General features: G+C 36.1%; 2 protein-coding genes across 6 annotated transcripts; one reads left to right on the forward strand and one right to left on the reverse strand.

Moving 5' to 3' along the window:
- Positions 1-9,211: 9,211 nt before the first annotated feature.
- On the forward strand, positions 9,212-17,221 carry LOC113730455 (AT-hook motif nuclear-localized protein 15-like). Of its 5 annotated transcripts, none has more exons than XR_003458342.2 (3): positions 9,212-11,438; positions 11,817-11,890; positions 15,292-17,221. XR_003458342.2 is itself a non-coding variant. In XM_027255145.2 (2 exons), the coding sequence occupies exons 1-2, from the start codon at positions 10,559-10,561 to the stop codon at positions 15,294-15,296; spliced, it is 885 nt and encodes a 294-aa protein (XP_027110946.2). In that variant the 5' UTR covers positions 9,213-10,558; the 3' UTR covers positions 15,297-17,221. The 5 variants fall into 5 exon arrangements, 3 of the variants coding, with proteins under 3 accessions (XP_027110946.2, XP_027110947.2, XP_071934589.1); XR_003458343.2 differs by having other exon boundaries at positions 16,469-17,221; XM_027255145.2 differs by lacking the exon at positions 11,817-11,890 and having other exon boundaries at positions 9,213-11,438.
- Positions 17,222-18,110: 889 nt separating this feature from the next.
- Positions 18,111-18,886, reverse strand: LOC113729531 (LOB domain-containing protein 33-like). Its single transcript, XM_027253821.2, has 2 exons — positions 18,608-18,886; positions 18,111-18,491 (listed from the first exon to the last, which is right to left on the reverse strand). The coding sequence occupies exons 1-2, from the start codon at positions 18,884-18,886 to the stop codon at positions 18,111-18,113; spliced, it is 660 nt and encodes a 219-aa protein (XP_027109622.2).
- Positions 18,887-21,031: the final 2,145 nt, after the last annotated feature.

Genomic DNA, 21,031 nt, shown 5'->3' on the forward strand with positions numbered 1-21,031 from the left:
CTGCGCGCTTAATTTATTTTGGTATACTACTAAACTTTTCTTACTATTTACTTGGTCAATAAATATTGGAGTACTACACGTTTTCTTCTTTTTTTTTGCACCCATAACATTTTAATAGTTGCCCATGGACGTTACGTTAGTGGTTTTTTTTTCCAGGCAAAAAAGTTGTGCGCTATTGTTTGTTTCGTTTCATTTAAAAAAAAAAAAATTGACATCAAAATGCGTAGTTTTGTTTACACATATACGCCATTAGAGCGGAGATTACATCAGGCGGGAAATCAAATCCACCAAACAACACGATGAACCAGTGAAAGCGGTTTACATTTGATTACCGCCTAGCATTTGCACTCATCTATACTTTACCCTTTTTTTTTTTGGTCAATACGATAAATTTTCTATTCTACTTCTACTTCTACTCTATACTAAGGAGGAGAGGATGGACCCAAATAGGTTAAGGGAGAACCCAGATCAAGGGAATTGATCCACTGGATTAAACGAGTGCCTTTGCACTTGTTAGTGAAACATCTAGAAAATCTTGGAAATGAATGCAAGTCAAGGGACACTAAGGCTCTTCTTGATCGTCAGCTACTCTAAAGGTAGTTAGTTATATTTTTCCTAATCAAGGGACCAACTTTTTGTGTGACATCTTATTAGTTTACTAATGTATGCTACTGTAGCATAAAAGGGTACTTTTTCTAAGCATAAATTTTAAGCCTCTAGAATTCCGTAATTAAAACCTAAGACCACTAGGAACTTCTATGATTCAATGCTACTTAAACCATGTTTAGAGGTACAGATGACTAGAGTTTGAAACTAAATCACTTTAACAAAAAACTAAATTGCATGTATATACCATATCTGCCCTTATTAGGTGATATGTTCGTTGTACAAAACTTCTAGATACAAAAGTTTGCTTAACACACTGAGATAGCAACTAGAAAGTTTGTATTCTTGCCAGATGCTAGATAATCATATGCACACTACCTTTGCTTTGCCTTTCTAAAAATTAGCACGCACTGGAGAATAAGTTATAGTTATTAAATTCGACACGACTCGGCAGTCGAATCTGTCAATCCAGTGAAGCGGTTATTGAACCGGTTGGATTTCTAATTAGATCGATTGAGCATAAATCGTTGACTAATCAATGATTCGGCAATTCAACATCGGAACCCAGCTGATTTTGTCCACAAACTAGGTTTTGTGGAAAAAAATTAATTAGCTTTGCTAGGATTCGAACTTTGAACTTTTGGTATGTGTGAGAATATACTTACCACCAAGTCACTTTGTCATACATTAATAGAGTAGTTTTTTTATAATATCTAAACGTTTTGTCAATTCTATCTTTTTTTTTAAATATATCTAAAACAAATTTACTTGGAATATTTCAATAAAAACTAATGACTCCCCAAACTCTATAAATTATAAAATGAATTTCAAAAATAACATATTACATAATTCATTTTAAAGGCAAATTTTATTTTTAATAATTTTTTGCACTTTAAATTCATAAATAAACTAGATAATTACACTAAACACATAAAAGATTTTACACTTGAAGTTTGATGGATTACTAAATAAATTTATATTTTATTGACTCTTATATGAATTAAATTATTCTATAGCAAATTAAATTAAATGAGCATTCACTATGACATTGTTTATTACAATTTATATCATATATCTTATATAAAAATTATGAAATATAATATTTAAATATATTTAGTGACTCATTGGTTGAATCAGTGACTCGTTGACCTACCTCTTTGGTCGTGTTCCTTTCCGGACTGATTTTAATAGCTATGGAATAAGTTCCTTAGATTAGCACACACTCGAGAATAAGTATTTTTTTATACAATAAATTTTATTTTACATCTATTCCTACTCCATATTATGGGGAGAGAGATCTAAAGAGATTAAAAGAGAATTTAAAGGAGACTGAATTATTACCAACTCAGACGTTCCTACTCGAGAATAAGTATCACATATCGTTCTTTTTTTTTTTTATTCTCATAACGAAACACGCATAACTTCCACGTATACGACATCCTCCAGCTAAACGCCACCAACTTGGATGTACCGTCTCCGAGTCCTTTACGATATAGACTACTGTCTAACAACCGCGTTGAAATAACTATGAAACATCGGTTCTGTCTCGTCAATGAGTTGATAATTGTTTTCTTAAACCGGTAATAAACAAATGATTACAGTCCTGTCATTTGTCACCTTGCGGATAATAGCGAGGGCATGTTTTAATTTCGCGCTGGTATAACAATTTTCCTATCAGTACATTGATGTCCTTTTTTTTAACCACTGCAGGGAATGAGGACTTAACTAGCAGAAGTTTTTTTAAAAAAAATTTTGTCCTAAACTAAAAGAAATTGCACTATGTATAATTTTTTTTATTTTTCAATTTGATGGCATCATAAGAAGCATAATTAGCTGATAATTAAGCAAAAAAGAATTGAATTTATATTTCTTAGCACTAACTATGTATACATTAATAGGTTCGGATGCATAACAATTAATCTCAATTTAAATTTTATATACGTGACATGCATTCAAACCTATTATTAGTTTAGAAAATATTAAACTAAAATAGTTTACCATATGAAAAAAGTTATGTTAATCACATTAGTCATGAATCATATCAACTTCTGTTCTCTAATAAAGTCTTCATCATCTTATAAAATAAGTCCCTGCAAAAATAGGGTTAATTCCACTTTGTCCCCCCAAACTTTGGACGATTATCCACTTAAGTCCCTAAACTTCAAAATGGGACACTTAAGTTCCTAAACTTATAAATACCTCCCACTTAAGTCCCTGAACTTATAAAATGGGACACTTAAATCCCTAAACCCTTATAAAATGGGACACTTCGACCACCAACGGCATTCAGGATTTGTTAATAATTTTCCTTAAGTGGGAGGTATTTATAAGTTTAGGGACTTAAGTGTCCCATTTTGAAGTTTAGGGACTTAAGTGGGTAATCGTCCAAAGTTTGGGGGAACAAAGTGGAATTAACCCAACAAAAATAATACAACAAACATTGACCGTGTAACAAACAAGTCATACTATTATTAAATGTGATAACGTAGTATGTTTACTCCACATAGTATAACAATGCCAATGTGTCTTCTTCTTGGAGATCAAGACTTACAATCAAACTGTCTGATGCATTTATAGAACTTCAAAAGCTAAAGAAATCATTTCAGCGTTTAGATAGAATTAAAATGTAAGCATTATAAATATTTTAAACTGTTGGAATAACTTGTCGAAACTCTAACTTGCTTCACTATATTAGTTTATTTAGACGGAATGATTTGAACAATTACGTTGCTGGAGACTATTTAGATTAAATGAAGTTACTGCTCTCTCGGCGACTATCTTGTCTTCCCAATATCAACTCTCCAATCTAAAATTGCACGATGCCCTATTGGAAATTTCATTTCCATTCACATCAAACTTCTCGTGTCATTCAAAAATTGCAAGTATACAGTTGTATAAATTGGAGACAAATATGTTTTCTTGGAAGGATGGGATGCTACTTGCAAATGGCATCTAAAATATACTATGACGTAACTTTTAACAAAAGATACTTTCTTTAATTTGTAAATTGGCCTCTTTTACCTGTGAATGAGTGTCGTAATCACCTACCAAAAAACCAAAAAAAAAAAAAAAAGGATGTCGTAGTCTGCTGGCGGTTCGTCCTTTTTTTTGTTTAATTTCTTAAATTAAAATTTCAAAATACACATATTACCTTTGAAAGTAAAAATACATCAAAAAAACGTAGTGGGTGCTCCTCTTCCTACCATATCTTTTATACTAGTTTAGAGAAAAAAATCCTTGCTTTTACAGAGAGGCAAGATGGTTACTCTAAATTAGGGATGTAATCGAACTGAACTCCTCGTGAGCAGCTCGTGAGTAGCTCGGTCAAAAACTTGATCACATTCGGTCAAAATCGAGTGCGAGTCGAGCTCGTTAATATATTAAGCCGAGTTTGAGTATTAATTTGTCAAACTCGATGGCTCGTCGAGTCTTAACGAGCACAAATTAATTAATTAAAAAATTATATATTTAGTTATTACAATTTTACTCTTTTAGGCTTGGAGTTGTCTAAATTACCTAAATGTTGACTATAACTTTAAAATATTTATAGGCCCTATAGTCATTTCATAAGGAAAAAAATAACTTGAGAGGTAAAAAACAAAATTGGCTTTTCCTAATTCCTCTTTCCTCCTCAATTTATAACTTCTACTTTCTAGTTTCTACAACAGTTTATAGACCTTTCTTGTGACGAATTGCGAATGTTCTAACTTGTTTCAATTGCTAATAGCCTGTTCTAAATTAGGAAATTGGGCTTGCATCAATCTATTTTGCATGAAGAGTTATATTCTACAATTATGGAAGTGGACAAGGATCTCGAGCTCGAGTACTTGACTCGAGCTCGATCATATTCGTAAGAAAATTGAATCGATCTCGAGTTTTCGAGCAATTTTTCGAGTTCGAGTCCGAACTCTATTTCTGCTACTCGCTCGAGCTCGAGCAATATATCTCTGCTGTCAAGTCGAGCTTGAGTATAGCGATACTCGCGCTTGACTCGACTCGATTCGATTACAGCCCTATTTCAGATCCACAACAGCAAACATTATCTTGTTTAATTAAGAAAAACTATAATGTGGCTCATTCATCATAGAAGTGATGAATCGTAATTGACGATGGCGGGGATTATTGAAATTGAGCTTTCGTTCAAGCATTGATTGTGAAACGAGGAGTCCTTGGTGTCGTAAAATCCAAGTGTAGGAGAAGAATGAAAGCAGGAGTACTGTTGAGTCAAGTCAAGTTCGAGTAACACCATACTCGTGTTCGAACTCGACGGGTATGAGTGTTACTTGAGTTTGATAGAGTCAAGGGGTTTAAATTTGAGTTCGATTCGAGGAAGTTGCAAAAGTATTTGAGCTCAACTTGATAAGGTTCGCAAACAATGACGAACTTTATTGAGTTCAAACACTAAATTTGAACAATGTCAAGCTTGTATTTGTTATCTCATGCATATGTGTATTTAGTTAATGCAATTGCCAGTAGATTTTGTTGAACTTTCGAGTACCTATGTTTAAACTCAAAATCGACTTGATAGTACTTTTAAGTAGCTCGATCTCGAGCAAAATGAGCTCGAATCGAGACATTGATCAAATAGTTTACGAGCTCGAGTCGAGCTACCCGATCCTACATCACCGAAAGGGCTGAGGGACTCGCCTGAGCACAAACATTAGGACGTGTCAAACACTAGTGTTTAGCAGCTATGTTGGGGGTTTAAGGAATCAGAGTAAAGCATGGTACAGATGTACGTCAGTTGCCATGGGTTGCTCCTAATCACGTTCTGTATATTAACGTCACAAATTCCACGAATAGATTTGTTAAAATTCACTTTTGGATAGTGGGTTATTTTCCCAAATATATTTGCTTACATCATCATTACAATTTTCAATACAGCTTTTTATCTTCCCAATTACCTTTTTATCTCACATACATCACATCACAAAAAGTGATACAGTAAAAATATCTCAAATAACCTACTATCCAAACACACTACCACGAACTAAAACAAAAAAATTAATCAATTTGGATCTTGTTGAGGCATTACACCAAACAAGAGAATAATTATTAAGTTTCCTATCAAAAAATGTAATTAAAACGTAGGAGACCTACATAAATAGTAATTGAGTGTTATAATTCTATCACTCCCTCCTCCTATTTTGGTAGGTTTAGTTTTTTTTTTCATATAATTTAAAAAAAGCTAGTTAGTTTTGTTGGAAGAATAAATCTAGTTTACTATCTTCCTAAAATACCCTTGTATCAAATGGAGTATGATTAATTAGTTTTATATTAAATAATTTAAGTTATAATAAAAAACAATCTACATTAAATAAGATAAGGGCATTTTAGAGGTGTTATAAATTAACTATATTTTTCAATTGAAAAATAGACTATAATTTGAAATCGATGAAAAAGGAAAACAAACGTATCAAAATGAGACTGGGAGTTTAAAATTATATAAATAAATAACAATAAAATATAACTTATTCAAATAGTGCTACCATTGAACAAAGAAGCGGTTGCCGAAAACCGTCTGTGATGCCAGATGAACGTGAGTATCAGTAAAAACATGCAGCAGTAAAAACTAAAAAGACGTATACTGGTACTAATACTACTGTGAGAAAAGAGCGGCAGGGAAGTGTGACTCAGGGCTAGCATCCTACTTGGAGTTAATAATGCAGGCGAATGGGGCAGAGAGAGAGAGAGAGATCAGAGATGAGATGTCGCACAATTGCAGACTAGGCAGACTCCCTCCATCCATACAGATTTGATTCCAGAGAGAGCCTTGGCATTCGATACTTTTGTCGGGAGTCGGAAACAGTGACGTGTTTCCATTACCAGCCCCTCGCTTCCCCGCCCCACCTTCTTCCTTTGCTCCTTTGCCCATTGTCCAAATTAATACCATTTGCTTGCTTGGTTTCCCCCCTCAGGGCCTCGTGCGCACGTTACCCCACACTCACTTCCTGCAGTCCCCCATCTCTTGCATTCTTTTTCTTTTTTCCATTTCGAGATGGAGATGGAGATAGGGATTTGGCCGATTTGTGTCGAGCGAGAGTGCGAGCGTGTGTGGGGCGCTCGCGCGCGGTACTCCTGACTCCTGCCGCAACCTTTTACCAAATACCAAGTGGTGACTTAGGACCATGGGTTTTAGTACGCTGCTCTTCTCCCATTGTTCTGCAACCAAAGAAAACCCAATCATATTATGCCACCTGTCTCCCGGAAAGACTGACGTTGACGTGTCTGGTCAAACCTTCGTTCCAATTTGAAAATTCCTTCTAACCTGTAAATTATTTGGATAATAATAATAATAACAGGAGCCCTTGCTTTAGAAAACAGAGGGGAAAGGAAGAAAGGAAGGGGGATTTAAATGTTTCTTGAACCTTTTTTGCTAAAGAAGAAATACATTTATTATTTTTATTTTTTGGTTCAAGAAGACTCCAAATCCAACCATTTGACTCTAAGCGCTCCTTAAGTGGCTGTGTCCTCCAATCAATTCAATCCTACCTAAGTCCTTTTCTGAGTGATGAAAAGGACCAATAAGGTAAAAGACTATCTGAGTGATGAACCGGTGAATTATTTACTCTTCTTAGTGCTGGACTACAGTGTCAAGTTTTGTGATAGACTAGTGAGTTGTTAACTTTTTCGCGTTAGATCAAGGAACAATTTTTTTGTGGTTCGGTTGGAGTAATGGATATGTACTACCTATCAATTTTTTACAATCATATAGTTTGGATATCATTTCATTTGTAAATTTTTTTTTTTGCCTGCATCATATGTATTAATTTTTTAAATATTTTTTTATATTTTTAAACACTTTTTTATCTTACATATATCATATAATAAAAAGTACTATAGTGTTGTTTCAAATAATCTCCTTTCTCACAAATAGAATTGATGTCATTTTCTATTTTTCGTCTTAATCTAGATGTCGTGAAAATAATCTACTCGGAATGAAGCTACAAATCACTCAATCGAAAAGAAACCGTATTTAATGAAACTCAATTGTTTATTCACAACCTTCCGGTGTTGTGTATAGCTTTTCGAAGCTTGTAATTAAGATTTTTTTTTTAGTATTTACTAGCATTCATTTCGACATCAAATGCTTTTATCTCCTGTCCAAACACACTTATTATTAAGTTAGAACGCTATAACTTAAGTGCACTAAGTTAAAATTAGAAGGAAAGATTTATGTCCATAATTAAAAATAATACCATCAATTAAAAAAATATTGAAAACAAGGTCGAACTTTAGATGTCTTGAACGTGTGTGTATATATACACACATCGAGGTGATCATGATCCAAACACACTTATTATTATCGTGGTGCATGTTAAGTTAGTACACTATAACTTAAGTGCAATTTGCACTTCGTTAAAATTAGAAAGTAAGATTTACGTCCTTAATTAAAAATAATACCCATCAATTAAAAAAATATTGAAAACAAGGTCAAACTTTAGATGTCTTGTATGTGTGTGTGTATATATATATACACATCGAGGTGATCATGAGGTTCCGAAGAGAATATAAATTGCAATCCACATCCACATTATCTTTATACAATGCCATCAAATAAATGGGATAATATTAGAAACCTCCATTGAGATTTCTCTTAATATCATTTAGTACTTTTAAAATTTTAAAAATATCATTTATTTCTCTTACTTTTGTTACACTAATATTTAAAAACTCTAAACTACCCATTTACTTGCTAAATAAAAATATTCCTAAACCACTTTGTTTAATTCAAGAAAGCTATCACTTAAAAAATAATCTCCTAACGGTATCGCATCACAATACTATAACCCATGAAAATATAAATATGAAAAATAAAAAGATATTTGTAAAGAAGTATACTTGTGCTAATTTAACTCTATATGCTCAAAATCAAATTCTTATAAACATTTATATTTTTTCCAACTTCTTCTGAACCAATGTCCAAACATTTAAATTGTACCAATAATTATAATAATCAACTCAAAATAAGCAAATAAATCATATCTTACTCTATCACAATCATAAAAATAAAAAATAAACAAATATCAAATTATTATAATTTATCAATAATATATTGCATAGTCATCCAAAAAATGAGTAGGAGAGAATGTTGGAGAAAAAAAAAGAAAAGAAAGTGACTTTTATTTAATTTTTTAATTTTGAGATATATTTATTGGATATGTGAATTATGTATCAAATAAGGGTTAATATAGACTTTTTACAATTTCGAGGGGAGATAAGTGATGTTTTTAAAATTTTAGGAGTGTCAAGTAATATTAGGAGAAAGCTCAAATGAGATTTTTGATATTATTTTGAATTGTGGTTTTTCACAAAATTTTTTTTTTTTTTACATTTTCTTCGTAAACACAATTTTTTAATCAACTTTTTACCTCACATACATTAAATCTCTATATTACATTTTTTCTAAAAAAAACTCTTAAAAATAAGAATCCAAAAATAACATAACAATTGAGTGAAATCCCAAATTTTCAACTGACAAAGTGATAATTCGGTAATATTCGGGGGTGGTGCAAATTTGTAATTTACGGTCAAAGAGCCTGCGTTAGAACCGAGCGCAGGGAATTGGAACTTGAGCCCTCGTCAAACTTGACGGTCCAAAAACCGTTTATTGCGGAGGGGACAGCAAGAAAACCACTCACTGCAAAACCGCCAAAAAAGGGTGAGGTGCGGTGGGGTGTGGATAGAGTATTTAAGATACTACTATTAGAGAGGAGGCCGGAAACGGGTAGTATTGTACAACAGAGAGAGTGATATTTGTCAAGCTACTTATACGAGTCCCAATACGGTATTCAGCCGCTTAACGCACCAGCATCACTCTCTGCAAACAGGTACAACCACGGGGCAGAACGGGAGCAAGGCAGCAGAAGAAGCTAACCCCCTCAAGCATCATCAGATCAGATAGACCGACCCAGATAGATACCAAACCTTTACTAGTACTTCTAGTACTACCAGTACCACATTATTAGTCATAACAGCTAAGGAAAGCTTAGGAAAGGGAAAGGTAACCTCAGTACCAAAAACCTAAGCCTAACGTACGTGCCAACTGAGGTGCTCCTAATTCCTAAGACTCTTCCCTTCTTTCTTGCTTTCTTTCTCTCTTTCAGCTCTTCTTCAGAACAACTCAGAATTCAGAAGCAAAAGTTGCTAGCGCTCAGTACCATGTACACACCCAAACACCATATACTACTTATTAGTTCAGTACTTATACTGTTAATCTATTCTAGGTGCGTGGTTTCTTTCAACTTTTTAAACTGTAGCTTAATGCTAAGTGTTTGACACTTTCACAGTCTATTCTTGAGCTGCCGGTGGAGGCAACAAATTCCTCTTTTGTTTAGATCTCCGCTTGCGTTCTTGAGTTTTTGGCAGCTGGGCTTTGTGGGTATTTTGTGAGAAGCTACGGCAGATCTGGGTTTTCCTATTGGAATTGAGAGTTGAGGTTAAGATATTGTTGGATAGGGTTTATCCTAGAAAGCGAAGCAAAGAAAGAGAGGTATTGAGTGAGGGTGAGAACTGAGAATTGAGGAAGAAGGCAAAATAGTATTGGGTAGCTGGTTGTGGTTGGTTGGGGCCGGGTGATTTTCCGTTTTTGGGTACAAGAAGTTTGGTCCAACATACGCTTTTGGAGTTTCTCTGTTGGATTTAGGGGTGTATTTATTAGATCTCGTATTTGCACATCCAAAAAAAAAAAAAAAGCAAGGCAAAGAAGAAACCATTTGCTATTTGCTATTTTTCATTTCCACTAGTAGACCAATGTAACGGATGCGGCCAATCCAAAAAGCAATTTTGGCTGTTTGTTTGTTGATACATTGTGGAAGAGAACAAGAAGGTCAAGCAAGTGTTAGCAGCTAGCTTAGCTCAGTTCCGTTTCTTGATAAAGAAAAAAGCGTTATCTTGGGCTCCGACCACATTCTTGAATAGTTAGAAAATCTTTCTCCCTGAAGAACGAAGCATGGCGAACAGGTGGTGGGCTGGAAACGTGGCTATGAATCCGTTAGTATCACCATCGACTCCATCTCCTTCTCTTCACCTAAGAAACAGTGCTACTGCAGAAGATGAGAATGCTGCTGGGCTAAACAGGCTTGGACAGCAAAGGAGAGACCAAGACTTCTTGGATAACACTACAACAACCACCACCACCACCACCAATACCACTGCCACTAACAGCAGCGGAAGCAACAATAACCCTGATGAAGAAGATAGCCGGGAAAATGAGCCCGAAGCTGAGGAAAATCCCGGAGCACTTGAAATCTCTGAGCCGGGTAGCGGCGGTGGAAGTTCTGGAAGGCGACCTAGAGGCAGACCACCCGGCTCGAAAAACAAGCCAAAGCCGCCCATTGTGATAACAAAAGAAAGTCCTAATGCTCTCCGAAGCCATGTGTTGGAAATAAGCAGTGGGAATGATGTTGCTGAGTGCATTGCTGCCTATGCCCAACGGCGCCATCGGGGCGTCTCGGTTTTGAGTGGAAGTGGTATTGTGACGAATGTGACTCTGCGGCAACCGGCTGCACCTGGTGGGGTGATAACCCTTCACGGGAGATTCGAGATATTGTCTTTATCAGGTGCATTCTTGCCTGCTCCTTCCCCTCCTGGAGCTACTGGTTTGACAGTGTACTTAGCGGGCGGTCAAGGGCAAGTTGTTGGTGGAACAGTTGTTGGTCCCTTGATGGCATCTGGGCCGGTAATGGTTATAGCTGCAACGTTTACAAATGCAACTTATGAGAGGTTACCTCTGGAGGAGGAACCAGCCGGTGAAGGGATTCAATTGCAGGCAGCATCAGTAGTTAATACTGGAACTATCACTGGTGCTTCTTCAGCTTCTCAATCTCATGGTATGGCTGATCCTGCATCCTCTATGCCTTTATTCAATCTACCACCTAATATGCTTCCCAATGGCCAAATGGGTCACGAGGTCTTTTGGACTACTCCTCCTCCTCGCCCCCCACCATCTTATTAAGGTCAAATGAAAAGTGGTAGATGAACTATACTTACTAGTCACTTGTTTGTTCTCGAGCTCTAGGTCTCGTAAACTTAGGAAGTAGTAGCAAGGTTAGTTTTTACTTGACCCTTTTGTATTCCTTGTGAATCGCATTTTCCAATTGGATATTTAGGTTGATGGATGCTTTTGTATTTAATGAATGTAACTTTTGTTTTTATAAGTTCCATTCTCTTCTTTGAGCAATAACTATTTAATTCATCTTTTCCTTTAGTGAATGGCTTATTCAGGGGTTAGACAGGTGGTGGAGATGCTGGCATAGAAATGTTGTCCATGAAATATGGTAACGTAAGTAGGTTACTCATCTTTCACAAGTACTTCGAAGAAGTACTGCTCTTCTTTAATTCGAATCTTTTAATAAAAACAATGATTTCTTCAATAAAATAGCTGGTGTAGTTGAATGCTTGATAACTTTATTGTAACTTTACTGTGTTTGTCACCGTGTGTGTGTGAGAGAGAGAGAGATGGTTTAGTTCATCTGCATTCTTCATGAATCTGTCATTTCTCAACTCAATTGGCTGGAAAAGGTGGTTCCTTTTAGGTTGCATGCTTTAACATAATTGAGCTTAGTATTGATCTTAATTTTTTTTTTTTTTTGCTGTCAACTTGGTTCAGAAATTTTGTTTGATTTCATCTCTACCATCTCCAAATTGAGCATCACTAAATGGGAAAATTTTAGGACCTGTTAACTATTCCAAGCAATTAACTCATGTTCATGTACCATGTTTATCAAGGATGATATTAAGAAACAAATGTTGGAGTATTGTGTTTGACAATTTTCTTTGATATGTCAAAAACCTCATAAACAAGTTTGTCTAGTTAGTGTGTGAGTTAATTTGCCAGTGCTATTGAGTGTGTTTGTGCACTCGTTTAGAATGGGTGGTTTCTCAATTACAACCAATTAGCCCTATAATTATGTGCGTTTATTACATGAAATATGGTTGGCTACAAGTGTTCATTAATTGTGTGCATGGGTTTCTCTTTTAATTTTTTGTTGTTGTGAGTGCTAGGGGGGGGGGTTGAGGGGGGAGTGGAGTAAATTAGGTTAAAATGTTCCTTTATTTGTTCTCACACAGCAAACAATCTAATAGTGTAATAGTTCTTATACATCATCTTGCCATTTCTTCTTTTTTCCATTTTTAGGTAAGCAACCACAATTGCAATTCAGACGCTTCATACACGTCCGTCTAGCTTTAACCTAGTGCAGATTATATGTCTACTTGTTCTTGGTTTTCCATTAACTTTCGAAAACAAAAACTTAGACCATCAAATGATAAAATTCCATATAATACGAATCCACAGTGGCAAAAGGGGTAAAAAAAGGAGTTGAGCTTGGCTAATTAGTATTAGCAATTAAAGTGTTGGGTACAAAGAATAGGAAACATTTTGATTTTGCTGCAGTAGTGGAATATGTCTATGTAATCCGCTTAGTAGTAGGATCAAGGTTGTCTTCTCTTGCATAAACTCAAAGTCTATGCTTCCATTGAGCTAGCAATTGCTGACTTGAGGTTGAAAATGATTGTTGTATGCTTGGTGCAAAAGATGGGGAGGAGGACATTTTTTTTTTTTTTTTTTTTAAATTGAGGTTTATGTATAGAGATGATTGTAGCTTCTAGGATGCTGGAATACAAAATAGTTGTTCATGGAAGTGTATGCTTTGGTGGCTTCTTTCCTAGTGTTCTTCCTAATCATATGGTTCACCTATGTTGAACTCAGTGCTGGCTTATGGATCTCATATATCCAAATGAAGCACCAACATTCTTAAACTTGAAGCGTAACTTTCCCAATGTTGTTAACATTGACTCTCAACTTGATAAATACTTGCTTGACACCTATAGTGCTAAGTGTCTAGTATCTCTTGTCTAATACGTAATAATTCACCATGTGATTTAATATCACAATGTACTCCTCTTTGTATAGGGAGAAAATCATAACATAATCAACTAAAATATAACTCATTTCAGATAAAAGTCAATTATTCACGGACATGAACTTTAGGTACTATTTTTTTCTTGCAAAGTCTATACATCAATGCTGCAGCATACTTGTTGGCATGAACAGACAGTTTTCTTTGTTTGTGTGTACTCTGTTGAATAGGAGATGCGTGAAGGAGGGCATACCATGCAGGTTGCACATTACATATATGTATGTGTTTGAATATATGTGCACGCACTCACTAGCATATGCATGTCTTAGAGTACATTCTGAGCATGTTTAGTGTATTAGCATACCCCTTATCCACAAATACATAATTCTTGGACCCTTCTTTATATGTTTGTGTCTGGGCAGCAAATAAGTTTGAAAGAGGTCACGTTCTTAGCAACATTTCGTCTTATCTAGGTTGCAATATTTCATTGGTTGCTGTGTCCTCCTATTTCATTGAGTTTCCTCCCATCTTAATAGTGATAGCATGTGTGTCATTCTTGACGTCATGACTACTCTACAATCGAATCAAGTTGTTCACAAGCCGGCTCGGTTAAAGCGACTTGAACTTAGTCAACATTGAGTTCAAGTCAAATTCGAGTCGACCAAGTCATCGAACTCGAGCCAAGCATAGAGAAACTTAGCTTGTCGACTCGTGAGCTGGCTCGAATACATATATATTATTTTAATAATGAAATTACATGTATATCTCTAATATTTTATTATTTATTAAGAAAAATAATTATTTTATTCATTTTTAAAAATTATTATTATTTTTTTATTTTTTAAAACTTGAGCAGGCTCGAACTTGAGCTCAACTAGACTTGAATTTAAGGTCAAACTCGAGTTTTACATTGAAATGTCATCAATTCGAGTTCGATCTTGGTAAATTTGAGTCGAACTTGACTCAATTAGATTAAAACTCGACTCATTTACAACCCTAATCATGATGCTTCTTTTCTAATAATACTTTAAAGGAGACATATATATATATATTTTTTTGTTGATACGATAGATTATCCTACACTAGGGGGGAAGGGGAGGATCTGAAGAGGTCCCAGGGTAATCCAGAGAGGAGTGAACCACCATTGAATCAGACGGGTGCACTATGCATCCGCTTGGATTTTTTGAGCAGAACCACTTTAATGTGGCAAATTGATAGGAGACCCACCCCACCAAGCTTTAATGCATTGGTGGTGGTCATTAGCCCAAAGGACACATATTATTCAATTCACGTGATTTATGCCCGTACCAAGACCCCAAAAAGGAGAAAAGGAAAAAAAAAAAAAAAACTTGATAGAGAGGAGTCACAACCATCATCTGTATAGGTTCACAGAAAGTGTGGTAATTACTATCCATGCCACATAGAAGTATAGACAGGGAAATTTTTTAGCTATGTATAAAATATTTTTGTCTTAGCAGTTTTTTATGTCCTCCAGCCCTCTAGTGTAGCAGATAAAGTACCAAAGTGACCAGATTTAGATATACGTTCTCTTATGGCTTTATGCAAACAAAGAACCAATACTTCAGATTACTTGGAAACTTTTGGCTTATAAGGTGAGCAAAATGGTGGCTCTTTACAAGTAATCAGCGCTAATGACACTTTACGAGTAATCAGCCCTAGTTACTGCTCTAGAAAACCTTTTGAAGGTTAAAATTCCAGAATTATTTTTATTTTTTGTGTGTTTGTCTGGGGGGTGGTCAAATATTGTGCCTTGTGCAAATAAATTTTGTGATCAACTTGCATGTTCTTTGATTTGATACAGTCTAAAGTACAAAGCAAAGCTGCTTGGAGTTTGGATCGGGAAACTTGTGTTTACAGCTTGTACGCATGGATGCTATTCGGGGGCATGGTATTAAGATTCCTCTGTTGGTATTTAGTGGCATATAAAAACTATCTAATAGTTGGTTATCCATGTAAATTTTCTTTTAGAAAGTGTAAATTTTCATCAATGATTCTCCTTATTCCTCTAAAATGACTGGGAACTTCTGATTCTGAGTATGTATTACATTTTGTCTAGAGTTAATAAGATGAGACTTGAAAGAAAAAGAGAAAGAAAAGGAAAAAGAGAAGATTAAAGAGACAGCTTGTTTTCTCTTAGAATGCATGCTAGATTCTCTTCAGCTTATTGTTTACCTTATCTGTTCCGCAGGATTTACTTTGAGGGAAAACTCGAATTGGCATGAGCATCCTATCTTTGAATTTCTCCTACTGTTTCATCCATAATTTGTTTAGGTTGAACACTGATTTTTCTGTGTCCGTGAAACTGTTGCTGCTGTGAACTTCTCAGAACGTCATTAAAATATCTGAATCAATTAGCAGAACATAAAAATATGAAGTGGGATATCAGCAGCAAGATAGATTTTTTAGTTAATCTTGATTGAGTTTCCTGTTTCAGAACTGCTGAGAACCGTGGTCTGCCACTCAATTTTCCAGGCAAGCTTAGATGTGTCTGTTGGAATATGCTTATATTCCTTTTTCCTAGTGTTAAAAGAAGAAAATGTATTCACACATTTCAGGCTTATATACTTCAGGTGCTCTATGACCTTTTCTTTTCTTCACGGGGTGTTGCATGTTTTGTAGGGACAGTAATTTGTAAGCTGCTATAAAATGATTTTGCTCGTGCATTGTATCTAAAAGTTTTGATATTCAGTGTCACCAACTGCGTTGCATCATCAAGTCTAGGGTTTTCTTGATCTAATTCTTGCTGGTAAACATTTCATTTTCATAATCTCTAATGGCCATGATTTCAAGATGTTAGCTAGTGGTTAAATGTCTGCATGGACCCATTAACATGTTGTCATATGTGTGATCTAACCAGTTTAGGATCCATGCTGGATTGCATGCTCGTAGAATTCACACTTTCCCTTGTCGGAGGTTTATGCTGCCGGACTGGATCGGTTAACCCCTACTTTGACAAATATTTTAGATCATTTTTGTAGGTTGAACAACATTGTAGGGCACAGCGTATGATTCCATTCGGGGACCAGGCTCTTTTTGTCCGTGTGCGCTGGCTTAACATGAATTGCTAGCTCCGAAGACCGCACCAAAGATAGCCAAAAGAAAAGGAAAATGGCGACAGTCATCATTTGCAGATGCAATTTCTCTGTGGCGTAAGCACCAAAGATGTCGTAATTAGTCGTGGATAGTTTCTTGAAAGGGAGAGATAGAAAGCCAAGACGCTAGATGCATGTTCTTGGTTTGGTACCTTTGTTTCTAGCCACGGTAGATGAGAGGTGGTTGTGGCTTCTCTATGTCCTCCGTCTTCTCTATTCTGACCTAACAATAGGTCAAATGTTGAATTAGGCTCAATATCCCTATCTACCATTTGAAATCGGTGATTGTATTGGTGCAAATTAGTTCAACTCCTCATCAGTTATGAAGACTTTGTCATCGGTGATGGTCGGCTATTGGCTATTATCTCCAGCAGCCATTGCAGTGGCTCAAGATAACGTTGCTGTCACCGTGGTTATAGAACTATGGTCATGGAAAGCCATTTGCGTGATCGAAGAAGCCATTTCAATTATTTGTCGCTGAAAATCTCAACAGTTTTCCTTTCTTCCAATTGCCACGACAGAGCGTTGGATGAGTAAGCAAGATGAAAGGTCCTTAAACATTTGTTTGGATGGTAGATTCTTTGTAATATTTTATTTATTTGCATCATTAATATATTTTATAATCACATTTTTGTCTCACATACATCACATCAAAAAAGTGTTACTGTATTTATTTTTTTAATATATTATCCCAAATAATCTACCATAAAGAAGTCGCCAACTTCCCCCCCCCCCCCCTTTTTTAAACATATAGTCGATATTTATTGTTTGGTTTTATATCTAAAATAAAATGGTCAAAATTGTTAGCTTGGGAAAAGGCAAAAGGGAGGATCGAGATTATAAAAAATGATGGAATTAGGCAAAGGTAAAAATCACCTTGTCGAAAACAACTAATCATTCCCTTTGCAACCTTTTGGGCTTCGGACATCAAAAAATGGTAAGCTGTGTAATTGTCCTTCTTTCCCACCACTCCATCACCAAATTTTGGAAATATTTTTAGCAAGCAAGCACTCATTGGACTTTGAACGAAATCCTAACCCAAAAATTTGGGACTATACAAAGCAAACAACTCGGATCTAAAGGCGTGTTCTTGACAACACAATCTATTCTACGCTTCTCCTTGCCCTCTTTTATCATGAGTGCTTTACAGTCCTTTGCCTTAAATGCTACAGATTTGACCATAACTGGCCCCCAATTGAGAATTTATTCACCATCAAAAACTTGAAAGCAACATTGAAGAGAAATTTGCCATGGAATATAGATCTTTTCACAAGTAGAAATCAAAATCATAATAGGATGATTACATATCCAAAGGGGTGGTGTGATCGTGTGTGGCAAAATTTTGTGTACAAAGATTCTAGATTCTTGAATTATAATTCATGAGAGTTTCCATATAAAATGCATATACGTTGATTATTGAGGTTCACCCGAGAGAGTCGCAGTAGGACTGTAGGCCGTACGGTTAGGCCCAAAATTGTGTCATGGTAGGAGGAGGGCTCTACTATTTAATTTAACGTGACACGGGGCGTCAGTTTAAGGTGCTGCAATACTCTGGCCATAGGCATTGCTCGTAAATAGTTTGCGTAAATTCCTGAATGAGTGGCTCTGATAAGTTCGAGTTGGAAGAAGAGAGCTGGGAAATAGCATCCTCCCATCCATTTCCCGGAGGGAACTGTACCATCATTTGGCTGTCATCACAAGCTTTAACTTCTGTGTATGTAATTGGGTCCAGTTCCATCTGTTGTTGATTTATGAAATTCTCTAGATTCATGTACTGATCACACCCAAAGGCTATCTCAGGATTTGAGTAGTCTGCGACATTATAGCTTTCACAGCTAGACGTGACATCCACTGCTAGACTAGCCATTTGAGTCTCAATCATTTCTATCTCCTCTTTCAGGCAGGCCACCTGAATGAATGTAAAATCTTATTAATTTAGGTATCCATCCATAAAGAAGTTTAATCTATTGGCCTCTATTAATCAGTACGAGCTAAAAAATGAATGTGCATAAAAAGTACAACAACCTGCTGTTCGAGCGCAAAGATGTGAGCAACACAACCATATATGGGATCCTGCATTCTGGCCAGGGCTTCATAGGATATGGTTATAGCAGCTTCAGCGCGGTTTTGAACTGGAAGATTTAGCAATAACTTGGAGACGTTGCTAGCTCCAAACACCCTATGCACTGCTTCAAAATGACTAGCTGCTTGTTCGTAACCGAAATAAGGAGCATACACACATTCTATTGTGCACCTTCTTCTCAAGAACTTGCATGCTCCACAAGAAGAGCCCATTCCCGTCATTGTCGTAAGCTTTTCTATCTGTTTTTTCTTTTTCTTTTTTCAGCTTTCAAATTGTTTTGATTAACTCGATGCAGGGGTGAGCTGAAAGCTTTATAATCACAGCCCAATAGGGTTATACACGTTTGTTTGGTTATGGCTGAGAGACATTCCAGACTTTACCTGAAAAGTAATTTCTTTTAGGTCTCCTTTGTGGCCAGCATTTTCATTCGCAAATTGGGTAAACTTTCCTGATCTGTGTCTTTAATTAAAGTGGGTTATCCAGTTAATCTCGAAGAATTTGACTGTGTGATGCCATATTTATATGTTTAACCTCTGTAAGTGTGAAATGATTGCCAATTAGTTGTCCTAATTAATACTAATGTATCTCAGACAAAGTACAAGAACCCCTTTATTCTACAATAATGACTTGGTTCGACAATGCTTGCTCGAAAGTAGAAAAAGGGTGGACAAGATTTTGGAGTATTATGTCGTAGAAGACTAATCATGAACTAGGTGAAGAACTTTTCTCCAATCTTTTCGTCCATCCTAGCCTGACATATCATATTTTCCCTCATTCTTTTTCTTGAGAATCCTTCTCAAATTTAGCTCGCTCAAGCGAATCTGATATTCTGACAGTATTAATTTGTTATCTTTTTTCTGGGCTCAAGCCTTTCAGCTTATATATATTTCATATGGCCTGCATGATTCATTGAGGAATCGTTTTAGACGCATGTAGATATTTCGTTTTTCTGCATCATCATGCATATATATATATATAGTATTTTAATTGCTAGTAAATGGTTCCCTTGGTTGGCTGTTTGCCACTCAAGCGATGTGTGTCATGGGTCGGTGGTCATTGGAATGACGGCCACCTACTCATCTACCAGCGCACCCAAAAGCCGCAAACAGCTTCATCCATTCCTCTCTTCTGTGGTGGAAGTGGAACACAGAGAGAAACAGCCAAACAGAAGATAGTTGAAAGGAAAGATTAAAGTCATTTTCCTTGAGTTATCAACACATTAAAAAATAAAATAAAATGTTTTTTTGGAGTCTTCTCAAAGGCAAAGTTTTCTTGGGTCTTTAAATGGAAAGTTGGCATAAATGCACGAGTACTAAGATGGATGGAAGGAACAAAAGTATAACATGGGATGGTGGAGAGGAGCCATTTCCACTTTCGAGTTTAACGATGTAAGTGTCTCTCCCTATCATGAGTTCATCATATGCACAATTCCGTATGCTATGGTAGGCTTGCTAGCCGCCCTTGTCCGTCTTCTAGACTCCTGCCTCTCATTCTGTCTTTGAGTCCATTCTTGAACAAGTTGTCACATTTGAAAAGCAGACCTGGCGACATTAGCACTCTGAGATCATAAAAATACATTTATAGCAAGTTCTTTTTCCCCTAATAAGTACTGGATGAGGGAACGAATTAAAGCTGGACTGATAGTTCCTTGACTCTAGCAGTGTATTGCAGAACAAGAGAGCGTGCTCACCCAGAATACTGATAATCGTTTCTATTCTACCCATCATAACATAGCTTTAGCTTTATCTGTTTCTGGCTTTCTGACTGATTTTAAAACATTAAGTTTAATGAAGTGGGAGGGAACCACAAGAGGAAAGAGACATCTGTGTCATTGTGTTATTATATGCACATAAAAACAAAGTTTTTTCTCTTTGGTTTCCTTTTTGGGTCGAGAATTTTTATTGGCACTCTCTATACTATTGATTTTACGGCGCATACACGGGTACTTCTACCCGTGAATCTTATCCAATTGCCTGTCAGTGAAGCATTAGGTAAAATGAGAAAAAGGGGAACGAGATTAAATTCATGGGCTGGGTTATTTTTGTCCGTGGCACTGACGAGAAAAATATTGGAGGAAAAGCTTTTTTTTTTTGTTTTTGTTTGGGGGGAGGGGGGGGGGGGTGGGTTTGGAGCAAACATTGATAGTCTCTCAGAGGAAATGCAATTTGAAGGAGGAAGAAGCACAAGAAAAAGCCAGTTTTAGGTCAGATTCTTTTGTCACGTCGAATTTCATGAATAAATCAAACCAGCTGATCACTTGATGGTATACTTCTTGTTTTGATTACTTTCCAACATTAACTGAGTACAGTTTTCCATGGAGGGTAGAGGCATTAACCGCCCTGTTACAGTATTAATTTTTGGTCTTA

This window comes from Coffea arabica, chromosome 2e, assembly GCF_036785885.1.
Source record: "Coffea arabica cultivar ET-39 chromosome 2e, Coffea Arabica ET-39 HiFi, whole genome shotgun sequence".
In the NCBI taxonomy this organism is placed as follows: Eukaryota; Viridiplantae; Streptophyta; class Magnoliopsida; order Gentianales; family Rubiaceae; genus Coffea; species Coffea arabica.